We start from the raw sequence: 23,600 nt of genomic DNA, 5'->3' as shown, positions 1-23,600 counted from the left end.
AAGCATATATTCAAGTCATTAATAATTAACTAAAAGATTAAGTTTTGCTTTTAATTGTTAACAATGCTTTTCAAAATTTTTGATTCCTTGTTTGTTATAATATAACATATTGTTATTATATAATACCTATAAAATACATGCATGAAAGTTTGTAATACCTATAAAATAACATGCATTAAAATTTAGTTATTGACTTCAATCGGTTAAAATTCTTTTAAAATTAAAAACAATCTGGAAAATAAATAAATTTTTTATTCTAAAAACAAATTATCAAAATAGAATCATTTAGCAAAACAATAAACATTGTTAAGATGAAATAGTTGAAGAAAAAAAATTACAAAAAAATTAATCATGCATAATCAAAAAATGAGTCATACAAAAGTTTAATCAATTCCCTCTTTAGAACAGAAAATTGAAAAAAACAATACGAGTAAAATATTTAAATTATAATAACAATCCTTTTGCTTTTTGACTAGTTTCATGCACACCTTACCTGGAATATTAACCAAAACCCTTTCAAAATGGTTTGCCGATTAGGTTTTCATCCATGACCAGATAGCTTTGATAGAGTTAAGATCTTTTAATTTAGGTTGCCAATGCAACAACTTGATCTTTTTTGTGTTGAGTGCTGAACAAGTCAAATAAAGGAAAAAACATCATATTGATTAATTAAGATTTTTATATAATCTATAAAATATTTGTAGGTTAAAAATTAAAATTAAAAAATAACTTTCAATCTTATACGCTTGTTCTGATGTTATTTAAATATCTGGAAGGCTTCTGATGTTATTTAAATATCTGGAAGGCTTCTGATGTTATTTAAATATCTGGAAGGCTTCTGATGTTATTTAAATATCTGGAAGGCTTCTGATGTTATTTAAATATCTGGTAGACTTTTGATGTTATTTGAGTATCTGGTAGACTTTTGATGTTATTTAGATATCTGGTAGACTTTTGATTCTATTTAAACATCTGGTAGGTTTCTTTTAATTTGATTCCAAGTTTTCGTCAGTTTCTACAAATCCACTATGTTAAGAAATTTAATTTTTGTGAAGTTACTTACAAAAATATATTACTTATAAAACTACAATTTAGAATTAAAAAAAAAAACTAGTTGTAACAGTATAAAAAGCAAAATTAAATAAGTAAATTTATCAAGTCTAAAATTATCTCATAAGTTCTGGTTTGCAAGATATTCTGAGAAAGAAACAACAACAATTTTTGAAAAATTTTTGTAAACAAGAATTTTTTTTTTTTTCTAGAGAATTATCAAAAGGAAATATTTTTTCTGCTTCTCAAAATCCTATGGGCATTTTTGGATATGATGACATTTTAAAAAACCTCTGTCTTTATGCTTTTGCTAGAGTAAAAGCTAATGGTGGTGTTTTAATGAAAGTACTCATTTTCAGCAGACTTTAACTGCATCCAGCTAGAGAAAATCGCCTCTTTACTACATTAGTTGTGCAGAATTCCTTATTGATCACGTAAACACATAACATAAGTATCTATAACATAGATGACAATAGCATGACATATTCCTGGTGTTTTTCAAAATTTAAGGCTTTAATAAAGTTTCAACTCTCTCATTATGACTTTCATTATATATTTATAAAATGTTAAAGAAACCTGGAAAACAGGTCACAAGGAGCTAGTTATGTTAAATAAGTTGACTTTCCTTGTTGCAATATTTCTGCAATTAACTCTAAACGAAAAAAATAGTTTAAGTTAGCTGTTTTAACCAGTTTCAGCAGATTAAAAAATTATGGCGTAAACTTTAGCAAGCTTAGCTTTTAAGGGGAGAGGGGGGAGGGTGCGAGAAGAATAGTCATGGCAAATGAATAACTATCATAATAAATTTTTATAGAAGAATTTATTTTGATAACTTAGTTCAAGCATCAATAGCTAGGTGATTAGGTACAGCATTCTCTGAACAGTAAGGTAATAATCAAAGGTTTAAATATTCTGCTGGGATAAGAATATTATTTTTTGTGTTTTTTAATCTTGTTAGTTTTTTTTAAATACAATAACATAAATACATAATTTTGAAAACAAAATGGAGTAGGCTTTTATTTTTTAGAAAAGCTTTTGTTTTTTAGAAAGGTTTTAAAAAGTTTCCTAATATTATAAATACACAATTCTTAAATATGCTATCTGCAAACGCAACTTCCCTTCTAGTAATAATGATTTTTGCACTTAGAGATTTTGCACACAACGTTATATAAGTGGATTTTTTTACATTTGAATATGAGGTATTGATTTTAACATTTCCATTAACTATTAAACAATGATGGATTGTTAAAAAATAACAGAAACCATCAAGAGGGCAGAGTCATGGCAAATTAATAACTTTATAAAAGTATATTTATAACTTTTATAAAAGATTTTATTTTGAAGGTTATGCATAGACATTAATAGCTTCGCGATTAATCTTTTTAATTTTTGAAAATAATTTTTTTAAGTACAATAACATAAATACAAAAGGACTTGCAGTTATTAGAAAATTTTAAAAAGTTTCCTTGTATTATACATCTATATTATGCTGTTATGCAATATATTTGCACTCATTTAGAGCATCGAATTGAAAAGTGTCGATTAAAAAATTTATAAAATTGTTTGTTTTTCGATGTATCATCGTATATCTTCTATAACTCAGTGGTTAAGTGGGCTGTCTACATTCTAACGTTTCCATGGGTTCAAATTTGCCTAATAGCAACAAAACTTATTTTAGTTTCTTATAATTGTTAACAAAAATTTTAAAGTTATTTTATATTAGACATATATTATACACAATTTTTACTCAACTTATGCTAAAGACATTTAGTAAATTTAATAAATGGAATTTTTACACTTTTATATTTAAAATTTTAAATTTTAAGATTTAAGTTTTTACATTTAACTATTTACATATTTGTATTTGTGTATAATTTTTTTATACTTTGTATAAAAATATGCTAAAAGACTTTTTCTCACCAATTTCATTTTCACAACTCGACTTTAATGGCTGCCATGAGTTCAGTGTCACAGTCACGCACAAGTGGGCACTACTATTAAGTTCAGCATTATTATATAAGAAATATTGACTTTTTAAAACCTATAATTACTGTTTATAATGTTTTACAAACAAATATTTAGTTTGATGGTTGTGTTCATGCAAAAACAATAGAGGAAGTGACGAGAGCTGCTGTAGAATATATAGAAGCTGCGCAGGAGAAAGTAAATCTTGTATTAACAAAGGCACAAAATACCATGGAGGAGGCCAAAAGAGATATTGATAAAGTTGAAGCTAATATAAAGGCTTGGAGAAACAGTTAGTCAATTTTTAATTTTAATTTTTTTTAGGTGTAACATTTTCTAAACAAAATATACATTACTAATAACAGACAATAAAAATTAATAAATTAAGTTTTAGTAGTTGTTTTTTTAAAATTATCAAATTTTAGATTGATTTTTAGGTTACAATTATTTGATTTTCAAATAATTGTCTGTTGACGATTAAATCCTTTTTACTTATTTAAAAAAAAAAACACAATCTGTTTATTATCAATCTTACTGCTTCTCTGCTAACTTATAAAAAACAGGTCTAATAAATCAATATTTATAGAGAAAAAGATATTAAATACTATAATATATAAATAGTATAATTGTTTACAGATATGCAATATTTATGAATGTAAAAAAAAAATTGAAATTTGAAAAAATAAATCATATTTCAAATAAGTTATTTAAAAATTGATACAATTTATTACCAGGCAATTTACAACATAAATGGCTTGATAATATTTAAGTATTTGTTACTTATAACTTAACTTGATTAACAATATGCTGACTCATTTACTGTAGGTTATATTTATGACTTTTAAACACCCTTAAACACTCTCTCCATAACTTTTTGATGTCTAGATATTTGTAGAAATGCAATATTTTATGACTTAATTTGATTTACATATTAATAAATTTAATTTTTAAAGTTACAAAGGTATGACCTGAGTACCTGTATAATCTTACCTGCATTCATTTTTAATTTATATTTTATTTTAATTTAGAACTTGATCGTTATAAAAATAGATTAGAGGAGAAGAGAATGCAACTTGAGAGCAAGAGGAGGGTTATGAGTAAAAGTTGTTTTGATGATTGTGGAACAGGTTAATTTTTTTTTTTTTTTGCATTTTTATTATGTAACTGTGTTACCAACCACAATGCGAGCACTTACTTATGACTAGTAACTATTAGTACAGAAAATTGGTGTATCTAATAATACAAAGTATCATTGTCTAACCAAGTCAGTGCATATCACAATAATGGAGACATTTTACCCTTGGGGGTATTGACCAAAAGTATGTTGACACATTTTCAGTATCACATTGTCACACTAATGAGCCCCAAAGGGCGAAATGCGTCCGTGATTGTGATACGCACTGACTTGGTTAGACAATTATACTTGGTATTATTATTTACACCAATTTTCTGTACTAGTAGTTACTAGTCGTATGTTTTTACTGTGGTTTGTACTTTTTCACATTTTTTTTTTAATGCCTAATTTTTCAAAGATTCAAAGTTTGTAATTCTAAATGTAATTAAAAACATGAATTGTATAAACTTAACATTTCAGTTTATTTTATTTGAGTAATATTTTTGTTTTTTGTGTTTTAGTTTTAGTTAAGTTTTTGTTTTATTTTCTCTTTTGTTAAAATTTTTTTTCTTTTTTTAAAATAAAGTTTTTTCAGTTCACAATTAAAAAAAAAGGTAGAATTTTCTACCCGTAGAGGTACTTCATATATCCGACCCTATAGGTAGAAAAATATACCCTAACTTTTTGGGTGTTAAAATATACCCTTAACAAGGGTAGAATAATCCACCCAAGATTTAAAATCTACTCTAGATTTAGGATAGAACTATAGATATTTGTTTATCATGGGAATTGAAATTGCCGCTTTAATTTATTTGCACAACCGGTCAAAGTATGTTCAGTTTAAAGTATTATATTGAAATTTTAATTAAATTACTTGTGTTTATTGAGATACAAATTTTATTTTTTTAAGTTTGATTTTTATAGATACTATCTGTTATTACAAAAGTTTGTTTAAAATTCTTTGACTAAATGGTGTTGTAGTGTAACTAGTAATCATGTATCATGTAACTAGTAATCATGTATCATGTAGCTAGTAACGCCACAAACATGGCTTGCTACAAAATCTGATGTTTTTTTAAATTTTGTGTCAAATGCAATTTGGTACACCCAGTAGGCTGCAACTAAACTTGTAGCTGCACTTAATACCGTCTTGGATTTTGCTATTACTATGCCGTCGAGCATTATGTTTATTTCGGCATCATCAACGTTAAAAACATTTGTTTTGCCTGCACATCTGATGGTTATTGATGGAGTGGAAACTTGTGGATTCTGTAATCCTTCATTTTCAAATCTAAATCAGTTATTCGTCTTGCTTTTTCAAACATCTAAAATGAGCATTAATAACATTTTAGTATTTATAGTAAAAATATTTGTATAAACATAATGATAATAACGTTAATTGCAATAATTGTAATAATTAGGAATTAACGGTTGATGCGGAAGTTATCGGACAAAATAAAAACGTCAATAACTTATTTATGAATAAAAAAACAAACTACTATTATTTTTTTTTTAAATAAAGCATTTATCATTTAATAAAAATATATTATTTTTTATATGAAAAAACACCACCATTTGCAATTGATCTCAATTTTGCTCTGACACCTTTCATATGCAACTGTAAAAAGTTTAAATCAGTTTCTTGTAGTTTTAGTTTAATGCGATCAATCAAAACTTGCTCTGTTAAAGCTTGCCAATCTCCCTCGTAAACCTTCTGTGCCAAATGTCCCCAAAAATTTTCAATTGGTCGTGCTTGAGGCACATTTGGGGGATTGAATTCTTTATCAACGTAATAGACATATTGGTCCATCCAATTTAGAGAATCTTTAGAATAATGAGAACTTGCTAAATCTGGCCACAATAAATAGTTAAAGTCTCCATGATCTCCATGATAATGGAAGAAGTCGTTTTTCTAAACATTCATTAATATAGATTGATGAATTGATCGCTACAGCCTTAGAAGTGCAAAACAATGGCACGGACATACCACGGTCAGATATGGCTATCCACATTAATAATTTTTTTGGAAATTTCTCTTTTCCTATATTTAATATTCATTTTTTTTAACTAACGACCAATTGTCGATTGATTTACACCAAATTTAATACCTATTTTTCTCTGACTGACCCCTTTTCGATTGTTGACAAGTCTCGTTAATTCGGCTTTCTTTTCTCTAGTCCAGGATGTCGGACAACCAGGGTGCTTTCTATCAGAAAAAGATTTAACAGTTTCAATTCTTTTTAGATTATCATATATTGTACTTCGAGTACTATATATACTCAAATCCTTCCTTTTCAAAATGATTTACGATTTTTTTTTTTTTTTATTAGGTTTCTTTACAAAAAACATTTTTAGTCGCTTTCGAAAAGATTCTCGTTCAGCTGCATTTAACCTCATTTTAAATAATTGTGTTTCAAATAATAAAGTTTATATTTTATAGAATGTTTATGCCTACGCATAAAACCACAAAAACTAATTATTATGCTCAAATAATGAAATTAGGATTTGTCCGATAACTTCCGCATCACCCGTTATGCAAAAAGAATGTGAAAAATGAAAAAGTAGTTAATAAACAAAAAATAACAAATGTTTATAGTTTGTTTATTGAAAAACACAAAAATAACCTCAATTTCCATTGCTAAACAAGGAAACCTTTGCAATAAGACTTGTGTGGTATATATTGGTTTTGATAAAAATTCTTCTTGATACATAGGTCCAACTCATTCTATCAGATATGATCTAGTCAGGATAATGTTTACTCTTTTAACATTAATGTTACATGTTGCTCTACACTTGAATTCAACTTGAATGAATGAAAAAACCTTCTAAACAGTTGTTTGCAACCTGCAACTTTATAAATCAGAATGTGAAAAGTTTTATAAAAATATTAATAAAAATTTTATAAAAGTTAAAAATACTTGGATATTACCTTCCCTTGAAATTGAGCTATTGAAGTTATTTATAGCAAAAAATAAAGATATATCAAATAAAGTCAGTCAAATTTGGGTTGACACAATCCTAGTTTAAAATTAAATAAATTACAGTACCTCACATCTAGTTATCTTTACAGATTCATTAGCATCAGTCAGCTGGCTGTGTATCCTTTTGGATGCAAACTTTTTATGAGCTATAACAGACTCATCATTAGAATATTTTGAAGGTTCTGATTTCAATTTAGTTCTTAGACTATCCAACCATGTTGCTAGATAGAGAATTTATATACATATTCATATTAATCTATATACACATTTAAATTAATTAAACTTTGAAATAAATAGAAAGTTTGCATAGAAAGTAAATATTATACAGTTTTACACCATACATATATGTAAACATTCTTAGTTTGAAAATTTTTTTTTGTAACATATTTTTTGTATCATCAAATTTCCGAAATAAATTTATTAGTATACCAGTAAAAACATCAAAATTACCAAACAATGATTAATTTTTTTTGCAGAATATTAAAAGAACATTTATTTCAAAAATCAGACTTAACAAGACGATTTAATTAAATACTCACATATAACTTAGATGATTTGTCTTTCATAACTATGACACTGTCACATAGATTTGGATATGTTTGCACAATAGCAGAACATACACTATTGTACATCACAGATGATGGTAGCTAAATAATAAATATATTATTTATTGGTAATTTAATCCATTCAAAATTTTATATTTTAAATATATTAAATAAAAACTCTAGTTATATGCCTCAGTAACTATGAATAAATTAAATATATGTGTTAACTGTTTCAAAACAGTTCAACTCATTCATTCTGTACAGAAGGAACCTAGTTCTGTTAACACTATTACACACTATTCTTTTAGATGTGTCCTTTGAAAAAACTAAAACTTGCCTGTAAAAGGTATACCTGTGCCAACAACAAACAATGATGTTAAAACAATGACAATAATGACTATGATTTAAAAGAAAATTTAAAAACTTACAGATCATATTGTATAAGATCTTCAAATAATATTCTCACAAGAGAATGCTCTGCAATTGGCTCTAATGAAGCCTTGTCCTTTGCTTTTTGTAGGGCTACCTTTGCTTTTTGTAGGGCTAAATAGCTTAGAGCCATAGTTATACAAACAAATGTTTAAAATTCATTTCAAGCTCATAAAATTAGTAACCTATTGAATTAGAACTCCCTTGCTGCTCAGACCTTGGAGTGACAAGGATTTCATGAGTCCAAAGTTGTTCGGACCCTAGAACAATTAAAATTTCATTTACACAGTGCAATAGCACCTCATCATTGTCTATTTCTGTGCCATCAGAATTCAAAACTATCACAAGAGGGTTGATAAAGTTGAACTTTTTTTGTGCTGTAAAAAAAAATGATATTTATATTATTACATAAATCAATAAACTTTTGCAATCTTTATTAAATACAACGGTATTGTAAATATAAAAACAACCTTTTGTATTTAGACTCAACAAATTATCAGCAACAAAAAATTGTTCTGAACTCTATCGCTTGTCCGAACTTTAAAGTTATACATTTTTAAGCAATAACTAAACCAAATAAAAAGTAAAGAACTTTAATCCAAATTATTATTATGTATGATTTAAAGGCTCTGATGTAATTAATACTCTCAGTATAACAACATCAACAACAACAGATAATTATTTTCATTTACAATCATTACATTAAATAAGATATTTAAAATATAAGATATTTTTGCAAATGTTAAACGTTAAAAAAACATAAGCACCAAAACAGAAAAGCTGATTACAGTTACTAGTCTTATGATATTAGTCAAACAGAACAAATTATTTACAAGAAAATAATTTGAAAAAAAACTTGTGCAGACTGAAATTAAATTAAAAACCTAAAAATAAGTTTTAAGGTAAAAAGAACAAATCATTTTCACTACTTTAATTGGCAGTGTGGGGTCAATAGTAGAAGTTAGAACTTTTTTTTCAAATTAATAATCTAGGGAGTTAATGGGGTAGGTTGAGAATGAGTGTTAAATTTAATAGTTGGGTTGAATTTTAAGTTTGTATTTATATTATTATAATGGTATTATATTTTGTAAATTATTTTAACTTTTAACCACACTGTTATGCAAAAATATCATATTTTCACCATTTACGTTATATGAACTAAGTGTTTGATGATTAATAATAGCTCCTGGTGTATAAACAATCCATCCATTGCTCGTTTCATTAATGTAACCATCAAGATGTGGGTTATAAGCAGAAGAATAATGGAGAATACAACATATAACCCATAGGCCATGCAAATATAAAATGTATTCAATTTCAGCAAACACTGGAACATATTCTTCATCAATTACATTATAGACAACAAAGGTTTTTACGCGTTATAATGTTCCATTACATTGCAAGCAATTGACAGACAGTATATTCTTTTGATTACTACTTATCTCAATTCCATACATTTGTTTTGATTTTTATGCAAAGAGAGGTTATGCAAATTTTTATGCAAAGGTTGGAAAAATTGAATAAGGAAGAAATTGCTGTAAACCGAGATAACTGGAGAGCTCTGAATCCATTCATTTGCTGGTAACAAAAGAGCACACTTAGCCATCTGGTGTCTCTCAGCAAGAGTTTTAGTAATGTTTCTAAAATTTTTCACTCGATGAGCAATTTGTTTAAAATATTGATGTTTTGCTTTAAACCTTAGGCGCCAAAAAAATCTGAAAGGACCAAATTGGGCAATCATTCATGGATAATGAACCAGAAAATGTATCTTAGGTGTTAATGATTTTGAATTTAATTTTGCTAATAACTCATGGTGCCTAGCAAATAGGCGGGTGAGTACAGGAATCCACTCTATATCAATAACTGGTGAAAAAATAATTTGGCATATTTTTCTGCATAACAAATGTAGCACCCAATATTCGTTTTCATTTGGTACAACTTTTCCAATATATAACTGAAGATGATAAAATAACGACCACCTCTCTACAGAAAATAATTTAAGATTGGGTGAAAATAGGCATTCTTTTTTAACTCCATACACCGACATCAGAGTTGGATCAAATTATCACCAGATAATGTAACAATGGAGCCTTTAAGGTTGTGTGTTATACCTTCAACATTAATGTTAACACCTTTATTTTCAAGAATCATTAAATCGCTCAACAAAGGTTGTAGAATCAGTGTATAGCTGTGTTCTTTAATTAAACTATACTTTGAAATCAGTGCTAAATGAATGTGGTTCAATGATGACCAAAATTTACTCTCAATATTGCCAACAATAAAGTAAAAAACACTTATTTTATGAGTTCCTTTTCTACTTCCTAGCGGGTTGCATATCTCAAGTTCATCACTATAAAAATGTAGTCTGATAAAAGAGTCACAACAAAAATGTTTTATTCGTGACTGCCATACCAAACCATCGGTATAGTCATGTTAGACTACTAACCTGTTTTTTATGCTGAAAGCTACTCCAAACATCTTCATGTTTTAAATAACTTTTCAAAGTTGCCAAAAAAGGAACATAGTGAAAATTAGTATTAGCTTGATTTTTATTTTATAATGTAACAATAAATCTATTGTCAATTGGTGTGATATTATACTCGGTTTAACTTCATATATGATTCCATTAGATGGTTGGTGGATGTTGATTTTGAAATACGCTCATAGAAAGAATCTTCTTCAAAAATTTGTCTATACACATAATCTAGTTTCCAATTAATTCCACAATGTTTAAGTTTAGCCCGAATTATTGAAGAAATACTGCTTTGATATAAGTCAAACAATGTTTAAACTTGCTCGAAAATTTGCCTTGTTACTGATTTTGGAAGCATAAATTTTTCTCTACAATATAGTTTAGTGTGACACAATTGTCTAGAGAAACATTCGCTAAAATCCATAAAATCACACATTAATGATTCGTCAATATTTAAAAACACATTTTCTTCACACTCCCTGGCATTATATTCCTCTGTTCTCTGACTGTCCAATATTTTGGAGTCTGTATTTTTGATTAAAGATTCATCTAGTGCTATTTTATGGCATTTATTAATGTGCCATTTAAAAGTATTACCTGTATTATAAAAGTACTTATATTCACCAATGCCACACTCTAAATTCATGAATTTATCTTCAGAATGCTGAAGAAGCATATGATTAACTAAATCAGGACAAGTGAAAAAGTGTTTGCGACAATAAATGACTTTACACATATCATCTGAATTATTTTTAAAAACTAAATAAGTATTAAAATCAAAATTTTTTAATCAACAACTCTGAGCAAATTTAAAAACAAAATACAAAAATACATCCCAATGTAGATTACATTGACTAAATCACTAAAATTACAAAATGATACAAGTATATATATATTATATATTTATATATATATTTGATTTGTGCATATACTTTCAAGGAAGTGGTCGATGAATTAAACCAGAGCTGATATATTTTATGTATTGAGAATAAAATAAAACTACCTGATTTTTACAACTTTAAGTTTCATGCTGTTTGCAATCATCAGGTATATATATATATATATATATATATATATATATATATATATATATATATATATATATATATATATATATATATATATATATATATATATATATATATATATATATATGACAAGATTTTTCTGTAAGAAAAAGGGTATATTTCTTGAACCCAGTTTTGTTTATGTAAACACATTGAGTTTAAAATCAAAACTAAACAAGTGTATAGTCAACATAATCTGTTATAGCAGTTACAATATTTCATAAATGAAAACAATTTAGTGATATGTTGCCAAAAAAAATAGTTTCTTCATAAAATTTTTAAAAAATAGTATATTTAGTGATTTAAATAAAAAAGAGAGAGTTTTTAAAAATATTACTTGAAAAAGAGTATAATAACTTAAAAAAGAGTATGTCTGGTCACCCTAATATATATAATATATATAGCATTCTTCATTCCTTGCCACCTAAGAATCCTACCATTAGTACTAATAAATGGTTTGCCGTTTGGTAAATATACCTAAGGATATACAAAAACACCCAGTTTTTCCTTTATTTCTTAGTGTGTTGAGTCTAGAATTTTTTTGAACCCATTTTTAAATTTTGAAAACATGTTAAAAGCTGTGGTCAAATTGTCAAAACAAAGTATTTGCATGATCATAAGAAGTGTGTGATCACACACCTTCCTGTGAAAGCCTGGTATGTATGTATGCATTTACTATGTGAGCTGCACATATTAAGTAATAAGAGATGTTTAAAAGTTATTTTAGCCTACTGATGGTGGCCTTGTTTGAAAAAATGAAAGATTTTTAAAAATTCAAAATATTTTCAAACAATAAATTGCATAAAATTTTTCCTTTTCTTTTTACTCGGTAACTTAAAAAAAAAAGTTAATGTATTACTTAAAAATTTAAAAGTAAAACTAATTATGAGCATAACAGTTTTTTACATAAAATTTTAACATTTGTTAAATTTTGATCACCACTGCTTGTTTGCTATGTTTGTTTACCACTGCTTGTTTTATGTAGCGGTAATCGTGTTACTTGCTTTTTTTTTCTTTCTAGAAATAAAAACAAAATAGTTACAAAATTTTCTTTCTAGTATTTCTAAATATTTCTTGTATCTAACAGCTTACTTTCTGACAGTAAAGACTGGTTTCAACCATCTAATTTGTTTTTACATCTCTGCTTCGACAGAGTTTTATCACTTTTTGATCTCTATTCTGTAGCAAATTTGGTTTCTATTCTGTTCTTTAGGCTTGCAGTTACTTAGGCTACTGAATTTTAACCTTAACAAAACTCAGTTGTTTACTGTTAATAATTATGTCAATCCTGTTATCAATCATGTTATCATAATTATGTTAGTCCTGTTGATATTCCTCCATTTATAAATGCAACACTCTTACATAATCTATTCTTTAAGTATTCACAGATTATCTGATCTCTCATAGATTCATCTTTCTAACTCTATAAATCTCTTATTCATCCTTGTATGGAATACTGTTGTCATATTTGGGCTGGTTTTTTTAATGATTCCCTTTTAACTTTTCAGCAATGTTCAAAAAGTAATTGTAAATAAAGTTTTCCCATGCTGTGATGCTTGAGTATCTTTCACATTCTCATAAGTTAACTTCTCTTTTTCATTTATAAAAACACTACAAGTGATGATAGCTGCTCAAGCAAGCTACCATCACTTGTTCCATGAATCAAAGCACAACCTCACCTTAAGATATGTGATTTATCATCTAAATTGCATTTTTACACTGCCATTGTTTTTTGATTCTTAAAAAACTTTTTTCAAAAAACATTTATCAATCTTTTTCTTTCAATCTCCTATTACCTTATTTTACTGGGCCATGCAATTTATGGTTTTTTAAGTTTTCTGTCAACTGTAATTTTTTATCTGCTTTCTATTAACTCCCTACTTAAAATGTATAAAATATAAAAACTTATTATGTATGTATAAAAACAATGGTTTTAAATATAATCTAAATGTCCCTTAGCAAAGATGGTTGCTTTATATACTTACAGTTGCCTTTAAATAAAATATTGCTTGTATTTGTAATTGCGATTTTCAAAATTTTTTAAATTTATTTTTTACTTTTTTTAATTCAGTATTTTTTTCTTTAATTGTTTTAGTTTTATATTGTTTAATTTTCGTTTACTAAGTGTAATTTTGATTTTTTTATTGTTTTTTAATTCTATTTATATTTTTATTACATAATTTTTAATTTTTTCAGAATGTGTTGCATTTTTTGGATGGATGTCTGATTGCTATACTATATGGGGTCGCTCTGTTGGTTGTGTAACATGGAATAAATGTAAATGGATGGCACCAAGGGTAGCATGTATTGCTGCTTGTGAAATTGGAAAGGGTTTGTCAAAATTTGCTACATGGGCAGAAGAAGTTGGAATTAAGGTTTTATACAATTTCTAAGTTTATTTTGTTAATTTTTAATTTTTCAAATAATTAGTATGTTAATAAGAGTTGAAACTTGTACCAAATATTAGGCTCAAACCAAGTGTGTCATTAAAAATTATTGTTAACCTTTTCCACCTGCTTTTAACTCAGACACTTTTTTTTTTAATGTTATTCACCTCCCCAAGCCAAGAAGGTCACTACAGTCAAGGAGGCTACTTTTTTTTTAACACTGTAACTTTAAAACAAGATCTTTTGTCAAATAAGGATGCTGTACAAAAAAAAAAAAGCTGAGAAAAATAATACCAGGGATGTGGTAGAGATTATCCATGGAGCTTCTTATTTACAAAGTGAGTGCTCTACCACTACACCACTACTGCGACTTTTTTCAACTTTTTTCAATCTGCCATTAAATATTTTTAAGTTTCCACTAATAATGTCAGTAAAAACTTTTTCCTATCGTTTTTACATCAATTCGAATTCTTTTTATTCAAACAGTTTTGCTATTTCTGATAATGTAACAACCATATCATATAAAAAATGATTTATTTTCTCAAGTAATTACCTGACATATTCTTCAAAGGATATCAAACCATTTTTATGAATAAACAAAGCAATAAGATTTCATTATACTTAGTAATCTTGTATTAGTGTAAGCGGTACACTAATACAAGAAAATTTTTTGCAATCTCCGATTGAGTCTACATATATCATTACAGCTTTGTTACTTAAGAATTATTAATTTTTAATAAAAATAAGTAAATAAATTAAAAAGAAAAATAATTAGTAGCCTATTTGACTGTAATGGGAGGTGAAATTATAAAAAATAAAAAAAAAACATGTAACCAATAATTTTACCAACTTTTACTATTATTAATTTTATTGATTTAGATAATGCAAGGGTTAACATCAATAGGAGAACTTTTTTCTAATACTGTTTCTAGTATTTTGGATTTTGCTAAAGGCATTGTTACCTTAGCACAAAATGTGGTTGAATTTGCAAAACAATCAACAAATTGTAAGTTAGACATCAGTGCAAAATCTTTTAATTTTTTTTTGCAGTAACTTGTTAACAGTTTTTACTTAGACTTTTATATTAAACTTTGTTAGTTAGTTACACTTATAGTACACTAGTTAGTAAACTTATTGCAAATATTGAATAAACCTTAAATTAAGTTCTTTTTTATAGAGGATTCTGCAAACTTTTCTAATGATATAATAAAAATTTTAAATTTAAATAAACTTTTAATGCATTTTGCTATTATTGCATTTGTTGTTATTAGTTTAAAAGTTAATAGGTATAAATACCATTAGTTATTTAGATTTATAAATTTTCAATGTTGTAGATCAAAAGCTTTTTAAAAATAAAATTTTTTTTTTGTTAGAATTTTCATTATTCTTTTTTTTTTTAATTAAATTTATTTATTAATTTGACTTTTTAAAAAGTTGACTTTTTAAGATCCAAATTTAAGTAGAAGACAAATTTTGACCATATGAGAAATTCTAATTTGGAATGCGAAGGGATTGATTCACATTTTTTTGAACACTCGTTTTAAACCTTTTAATAAAATTTCACCTAATTTCCTTTAATCCCTGTTTATATTATTTCAATTCATAATTAAAGACCAAATTACTTGTGAAATTTATTAATTTACTTGAAAGCAGGAAAATATAACTAATTACTAAAATATTTTTAAATTTTCATAATTCAATTGCTCAGTGATATTTTAAAAGTATGGGAAAATCTAAACTTCCGGAAAAATTTCTGAACTTTACGATGTTTCTAAACCAGGAAGAAGTCACATTATGGAAAGATTTTGCTGTCTGGAAAAACTAAAGTTACAACTCAAAAGGATTGTAGATTATTAGTAAGGTATTCCAAGAATAATCCTTGCAAGACTGTCAAACATAATTTAATTATGCATCAGTTTCATGGAATAAACTGTATTAACTAAATGTCAATTGCAACAAAAAAATCTGTATGGCTGCTGTCCAGTTAAAAAACGGCTAATATCTGCAAAAAATTAAAAAACCAATATAAAATTTGCAAAAGATCATCTTAGTTGGACAGTAAATGACCGGTCCAATGTCCTTGTCTCTGATGAATTAAAGCTTATGGTATTGTGACAGCAGTGACAGAATGAGGTCAGAGGTTTAAAATATCAGTTACCTACTGTTAAACATGGAGGAATTGTTATAATTTGTGGGTGTTTTAAACATGACAATGTGGGTCCCAATATAAAATTACTCACAAATATGTCTTACAACAAAGCTAATGATCCAAAGTTTGTGCCAGATTTGTTAAGGAATGTTTTAAATCACAAAAGTTGAAAAATTTTAATATTGTAAGTTTTAGTAAAAGTTTCAGCTTTTTTGAATCAATATTAATAAAAATTTTGATGTTTGTAATCTTCTGCAAGCAAACCTTTTCAAAAAAACAATTAAATTTCAACTTTGTATTTTAGATTGAAATAATAAAAAACACTTAATTAAAATTTCAGCTTATTTGAGAAAGTTTGTAAAAAGTTATGTGTTAAACACTGAAAAAAATCGCAAACTTTTGCAGGCTATTGTATTTTTATAAATTAGATATTTATTGTAGAAATAAAAATAAAGTTTGTAATATAAAGAAACAAAAAAAAATAGATATAAATAGTAATAAAAGAAAATTTTTTGATAAAATGATATATTATATTGAATTCATTATTTTGATGATGGATTCTAGCTGATCATTGTGATGATGGATTCTAATATCACCTTATAAAAACTGTTTCTACAAAAATAATCATCATTTTTTTTTTCCAATGATACAATGTGTTACTTATATTTTTAATTCTTCTATTATTCTACACTTAAATCCTAAATCCTCTTCGAAAATATTTTTCAGCGATTCTCGAAGCAATTAAAGCATTAGTCTCGTTCCGAATTGAACATATATGTCTCAGTGCTATATTTGACCCAAAGAAAAAAACTTGTGCTGGAGTAAAACTAAAAGGAAGTTATTTAAACAGTTTTACCTTTAATTTTGATGGTAGGTGTTTTTTTATTTATCTTTTTTTTACTTCACTAATTAGTTAATATTCCCATAATGTTTTTTAATATTTAAATAAATTTTAGAATAAGTTTTCATTATTAAAGCATTACTTTTAATTTGGATGGTAGATATTTAATTTTTTTTTTACTTTATTAATTATATTTTGTTCTTATAAATTTTTTTAAATCTTTATCTTAAAGTATTTTTTTTTGAATTTCAATAAAATCACTCATACGGTATAAAACCACTCACACTCACACATGTCATATTTATTAGCAAAATAATCGAAAATACATGTGGTACATATCTTATTAAGATTATACTTTAAAGTAAAAAATTAAAAAAATGGTGAAATAAAAGATTAAAAAAAATAGAAATATCAAACAGAACTAGTATTTTAATGTTTTACATTAAAAAATATTTTTTTCAATATCTCCAATTGTGTTTCTTTTGCAAACCACTTAAAAACTTTTTTCAACTCATTCTTAAAAGGTCTTAAGACAAACTGCTGGTAATATCATAGAAATCAGGGAATCACTTGGAAATAAAAATGCAGAACAAGTTCCATCTGGTTTATTAAAACGTAAATAGAAACATAAAAACATTGTTAATGGAATTGTAATGGATTGTAAATGGAGAGCAGTTCATGTTGTCTTCTCTCTGTAGCAGTTGGAGTTAATAAAATTAAATTAAAAAGAATGAAAAAAAATTCAAAACTAGTTATGAGCTATCAAATGTATTTGCACTAAAAATAAAAATTGATAGCAAAATTCTACTTAACGCAAAAATCAAACATGTGTTGTTGAATGAAGCCTTAATTTTAATATGAATGTAATTCAAGAAAGGCAGTGCTCAGAAAGTTTTTAGAGATTTTATGTCAAGAACACAACAAAATTTATCAAATTTAAATGTATTGATATTGATGGTAAAAATATTTTTAAATGGAGATCAAAATTTCTTGAAAGTGATTTTTATTGTTTTTGATCCAAAAAATATTTTTCATTTATGAAAATTCTGGTTTGTAATGGTGTTGTATTCTTTATATAAACTTAAAATTGAAGAAATTTATTTTATTCTTGCATTTGATCTAAACAGTGCAAACAGTATCTTTGGAATTTTAAATTAATATTATGAATGTGCCTGTTTGTGTTCTAAAAGAGAATGCTCTCTTGAAACAACAAAGCTAAGAATCTTGGACTTCATAGATTTTTGTTATGATCAATATGTCTGTGTTAAAAAATATATTTAAATGCAGGAATACAAAAATGTAACAAATCTTTAACTTACTTAGAAACACTATTATGGAAGCTGTGGATAAACTTTAAACTTTGATTTTATGTGTTTAGCCCGCTTTTCAAAAGTGACTGTAAAAACATTTCATATTAATGAGAAATACCGTGGTTTAGGTCTAGATGGAAATTGTTCAAATTTTTTGTCCCTGTTAGTTGTTTTGGTGAGGAATGTTACCTTACCTTGAGGATCATTTACCAATATAAAATTTTTTGTTTTTTTATTATTTAATTAGCAATATTTGGTTTGGAACTAAGTACAATTACTTCATAAAAAGTTTCTTTTTTTAAATATTTTCATCATTAAATTTCATCATTACATATAAATGGTATTTTGATTACGATTTGACCATGTCATGAAAAATACATTCAATTCGGTAAATCTGCACATCTAAACAGTAAAGAGCTATTTTTCTTTTCTAAAGTACAAAGATATTATAGTATTGTTCATACCATAGGAAGAAAAAAATCAGAAATTTTGAAAATATTAAGTACTTAGTTTACATTTTTTTCTACAACATAAATTATGTTCAAATCTGGAGTGAGTAGAGTTCTAACCTGGCAGTCAATTTGAAAAACAGCAAGGATTTTATTGGATTATGTTATTTTTAAATTAAAAAAACTAATAATCAGTAAATTATAGTTAACTAAACAGTTAAATATATTATCAAAAAGTGCTAAAAATTGAAACATTTATACCTTAAGCTATTATCAACTTAACTGATAAATATCAACTAAAACCAGGCTTTCCCCTACACACGCATTACTATACCCTTGTAAAAAAAAATGTTTATTTTCAAGAATATTCGTTTAGACCCTTTTACGTTTATGCCCATAACATAGTTTATGTACATTACATAATTTATTTCCATTACATAATTTCTTGCATCCATTACACATTATCTTTAAAAATAGAAAAATTGCATCAAATTTTGATAAACATTAAATTTTTTTGATTGTAAGCTAAAAGCAACAAATTAAAAAAGTTTTGAGATTTTTGATAAACTTAAAATATAATTAAAAAATAGATTTAAAAAAAATTTAAAATGGAGTTAAAAATCTGAAAGCCTTGAACATTTTGTTAATTAAAACTTTATTTAATTATTATATTTATATAATCATTTATAAAATTTAATTTCTTGTAATAAAATAAGTTTGCTTATAAGTTAATATTTTATGTTGACGTTTTTGACTTAATTATCAAATAAATGTATAAAATTAGCTGAAATTAAAAATTAGCTGTACATTCATACAGCCAATTTTAATTTTAAACATCTTTCCTAAACATGAAAATTTATACCTTGAAAAGTCAAAAAAAAAATTTTTAATTTTTTGTATTGTATGAATTTGTTAATAAATCTAGAATCAATATGTTTTGATACCAGTGCCTTAAAAAGTCTTGGTTCTAAAGCAGCAAAGGCTGCAAAACCTGAAATAGATGAAAGCAAAATAGATGCCATTGTAGCAGATGTTGATGCCAAAGGAAATGATATTTCAAAAGAATGTCAGAAGGTAATTATTTTTATATTTTTTCTTTTATCTATCTATTACAATAACAGTAATTAAAAAAGATTTCGAATTTTTTTTTATTAAATTTACTGGTCACCTATTTTGTTTTGGATGTATTTCTTTTTCTTTTAATGAACTTTTAAAAACTTGAAACTAAAATGAAACTAGCATTAACTTTGCGACATTCTACATAAAAAATATATTTTTTGATGATGATAAGTTAATATATTTTTTGATGATGATAAATACTCTAAACAGGATGATATTTTGAGTATAGCTTATGGTTTTATAAACTATAGGGTTTGATAATTAATACAAGATAAATTAACTTTACTTAACTAAATACTATATAAATTAATTTTTTTTTTCCTTACACACTACTTTTAACACAAACCTTTACATAGATGGTATATGCAAGGACAATCTTGCATATACCATTTGCATATGGTATATGAAGATGCCCTTTCTCTTTTTGACAAAGTCCGAAAACATATTGTAAATATAGTTGGTATACCTGCTCTTTCTGCAAGTCTTTGTACATTAACGCATTCATTTATTAGGCTGTTGTCGATTTAAATATTTGTTACATTGTTTCTTGCCTTGGATGATGAATTGTGGATCTTCTTGAGTCAACTCATCGATTTATGCTTATGCCGGCTTGATAGTAGCTATGTAAATCTTCCTGTTATCTCCTAATGAAGGTACAGCTCTAAAACTCAGTTTAATGGTTTTGGTGCAGGCTGGTAATAAGATTTCTAAACTCTGTGGTAGTTCTCAAACAGACTGGTTCCATCAACAGCTGAAAAATAACAGAGTATTAACTGTATTAACTGGGCATGGGTGGTGTCCCTATTGGTGCTTTTTGTGTGCATTTTTGAGGCAACATAAGAAGCTTTAAGTTATGACTTTGGGTTAGCCAACAGAACGGTGGCAATTGCATAGCTCATTGCTTGGGGTGCTATAAGTCAAGTTCTCTTGTTCTCTTTAACTTAAACCATCCTCAAAGTAACCGGAAATATATAACATAATAAACCATCACCAACAATCTAACTGTTTAAATATCTCTTTCACAAATGTTCATGGTTTTTTAAAGTAAACTTCCATCAGTTGAATCTTACTGCTTGCGAATTTCACCAGACTTGCTTTCTCTTTGTGAGACTAATTTAAATTTGGCTGGGCTTGGGCATATACTTACACATCAATTCACCTATTTGCCAAGAAATCAGATTTAAATCCTCTAACCATTTTTTAATGTGCTTCCACTCAGCACCTCTTCACTCAATCATTTTGTTCTTTTTGTTCTTTATTGTTTTTCTCCTTCTTGAGTAAATTCTGATCAAATTGACCGGTTTCATTCTCTTTACCCCTCTGCCGATACTTTTGTTATTGATGACTTTTATGCTTTATCGCATTGAATAGCAACTCTCTTGAGAATGAATGTCTTTACTATTGCAAGAAATCAATATAAAAAGGTGTTGTCTGAAGCTCCATTATTCTCAGTTTACCAAATCTCAGAAATTAAGTACTATAGACTTTTAGAATATTTTCAAAAGTGTATTTAACAAAGGTAAGTTAAACATTCTATTCTTGATTAATTGGTGTTGTCAAAATTTTTTTCCTCTAGTTTGACTCTTGAATCTAATTGCCAAACTCTTCCTACCATTCCAGTTAAGTAAGTTAACTCATTGTTAAACATCCAAATCAGTCCGGCTTCCAGTGCTAAATTCATATCTCAATCAAACTATGCTACGGCTTGTGGTCTATACAACCTTTCTGCCATAGTCTGATAAAAGTGTTCTCCTGAACTCTCTTCAATTCTCTTTAAACTATTTAATAAGCGCTTGACTGAATCTTGTTTTCCAGCTTGCTGGAAAATGGCATCTGTAGTTCCAATTTTAAAAAACTCTGGAGAACACTCTGGCCCCATAAACTATTGACCAATCAGTTTTTTCTTTATTATTAGTAAGGTCTTTAATTAACAAACTTTTAACATCTTGAGTCTAATAACTTACTCTTTGACAATCAATTTGGTTTTACATCTTCACTTTATATGTTGTACAAGAGACATGCTGACTGCTCTAATTTAAAGATACTATTGTGCATTAGATGGAGGCAGCGAAGGCATGCACTACTGCTCTTGACATATCTAAAACTTTTGATAAAGTTTAGCATGCTGGTCTTCTCCATAAGTTTACCTCATTTGGTGTATCTGGTAAAAATTTATATATATATATAAATATATATATATATATATATATATATATATATATATATATATATATATATATATATATATATATATACAGTAGCGGCATAAAGTCTTTGCCACTCTCAGGAAAAGTAAGAAAAAAGTTGTTTATTTTTATTATGCAAAAGTTAAAGCACCACCAAACAGCACCAAACATGACTTAAATGATATAAATGCATAGCACTTGTAAAAAAACAAAACACAAATATAAAAAAATGTTAATATTTTATGTGTCCACCACGTGCATCAATGACTGGCTGTATGCGCCAAGGCATTGACTGTACCAGCTTTTGGGCTGTGGCAATTGGGATTGTATGCCAAGCCGCCTCCAACTGTTGCCACAATTCATCCAAATTGCTGGGTTTGCTTTTCTGCACCATTCTGAACAGTTCCTCCCACAAATTTTCAATGGGGTTCAAGTAGGGACTTTGTGGTGGCCATTCAATCACATTGATGCGTGCGGTCTGAAAGTATTCAATAACTTTTTTGGCTTTGTGGCAGGGAGCATTGACTTGTTGGAAAACAAACGTTTTATTCCTGCCAAAAAGTTTGGTGGCAGATGGTTTAACTAGTGTTTTGAGTATTTCTATGTACTTGTCTTGATTAACAGTGCTTGTATAACGATACAGCCGGCCAAAACCAAATCCTGACATGCAACCCCAAATCATAAGGGAACCTCCACCATGTTTTACTGTTGGTGCAACACATTGAGAACAAAATCTCTCACCAACTTTCCTTCTAACATACGCTCATTTTGCTCCACAGAATACAGTAAAACAACTCTCATCACTCCACAACACTTTATTCCACTGTGCAACAGTCCAGTTCTTGTGTTGCCTTGCAAATGCTCGTCGCTTCGCAATATTGTCAGGCCGCAATAATGGCTTCTTGGCAGCAATTCTGCCATTCAACCCAGCTTGCTGAAGGCGTTTTCTTACATTTCTTGCTGCCAGATTTTTCCCATGTAACTGGCTACATCAGATGCAGTGTCGAAGCGATTAGCCAGACTTGCCTGAACCAAAAGCCGATCTTCCCGAATCGTTTTGCATGGACTGCCAGAACGCTTTTTGTCTTTTACTGTCCCAGTCTCTCTCTCTCTCTCTTTTGATGGTGTAGGTGACAGTCCTCAAGCTAATCTTTAATGCTTTAGCAATGTCCCTGTAGGAAATTCCTTATTTTGCCATTACTACTATTTGCAGGCGTCGTTCAAGAGATAATGAGATGGCCATATCGATAACAATCCTATACAAAAAAGTACATTTTTTTCTAATAACTCATAAAATTATTTAGAAAATAGTTGTTCACGTTAAGTTTAGTTGACAAGAATAAAAAAAAAATTAGAGATTTGGTGTGAAATAATGATATATATGTAATTGTAGTTAATTAGACTAATTATAATTACTAATTATAATTAGTAATTAATTGATAATTACTATGGTGTTAAACCAATCAAAATTGTAGTAAAAGTTATAGAGTGATAATATGTGGTATACAGCAACCACAAATTTCAACAAATATGCG

At 27.3% G+C, this 23,600-nt stretch overlaps 1 protein-coding gene across 2 annotated transcripts in view; it reads left to right on the top strand.

Annotated features, from left to right (window-relative positions):
• LOC136072068 (uncharacterized) overlaps positions 1 to 23,600 on the top strand; it is a 143,843-nt gene that overhangs the window by 109,967 nt on the left and 10,276 nt on the right. For both annotated transcript variants that reach the window (XM_065820191.1, XM_065820192.1), the window contains exons 18-23: positions 3,133 to 3,307; positions 4,044 to 4,142; positions 13,821 to 13,999; positions 14,891 to 15,017; positions 16,887 to 17,030; positions 19,686 to 19,834. In XM_065820191.1, coding sequence (XP_065676263.1) covers positions 3,133 to 3,307; positions 4,044 to 4,142; positions 13,821 to 13,999; positions 14,891 to 15,017; positions 16,887 to 17,030; positions 19,686 to 19,834 — 873 coding nt within the window. The remainder of the gene's footprint in view (positions 1 to 3,132; positions 3,308 to 4,043; positions 4,143 to 13,820; positions 14,000 to 14,890; positions 15,018 to 16,886; positions 17,031 to 19,685; positions 19,835 to 23,600) is intronic.

This window comes from Hydra vulgaris, chromosome 15 (genome assembly GCF_038396675.1).
Source record: "Hydra vulgaris chromosome 15, alternate assembly HydraT2T_AEP".
In the NCBI taxonomy this organism is placed as follows: Eukaryota; Metazoa; Cnidaria; class Hydrozoa; order Anthoathecata; family Hydridae; genus Hydra; species Hydra vulgaris.
This window is presented reverse-complemented; position numbering and strand designations above follow the sequence as displayed.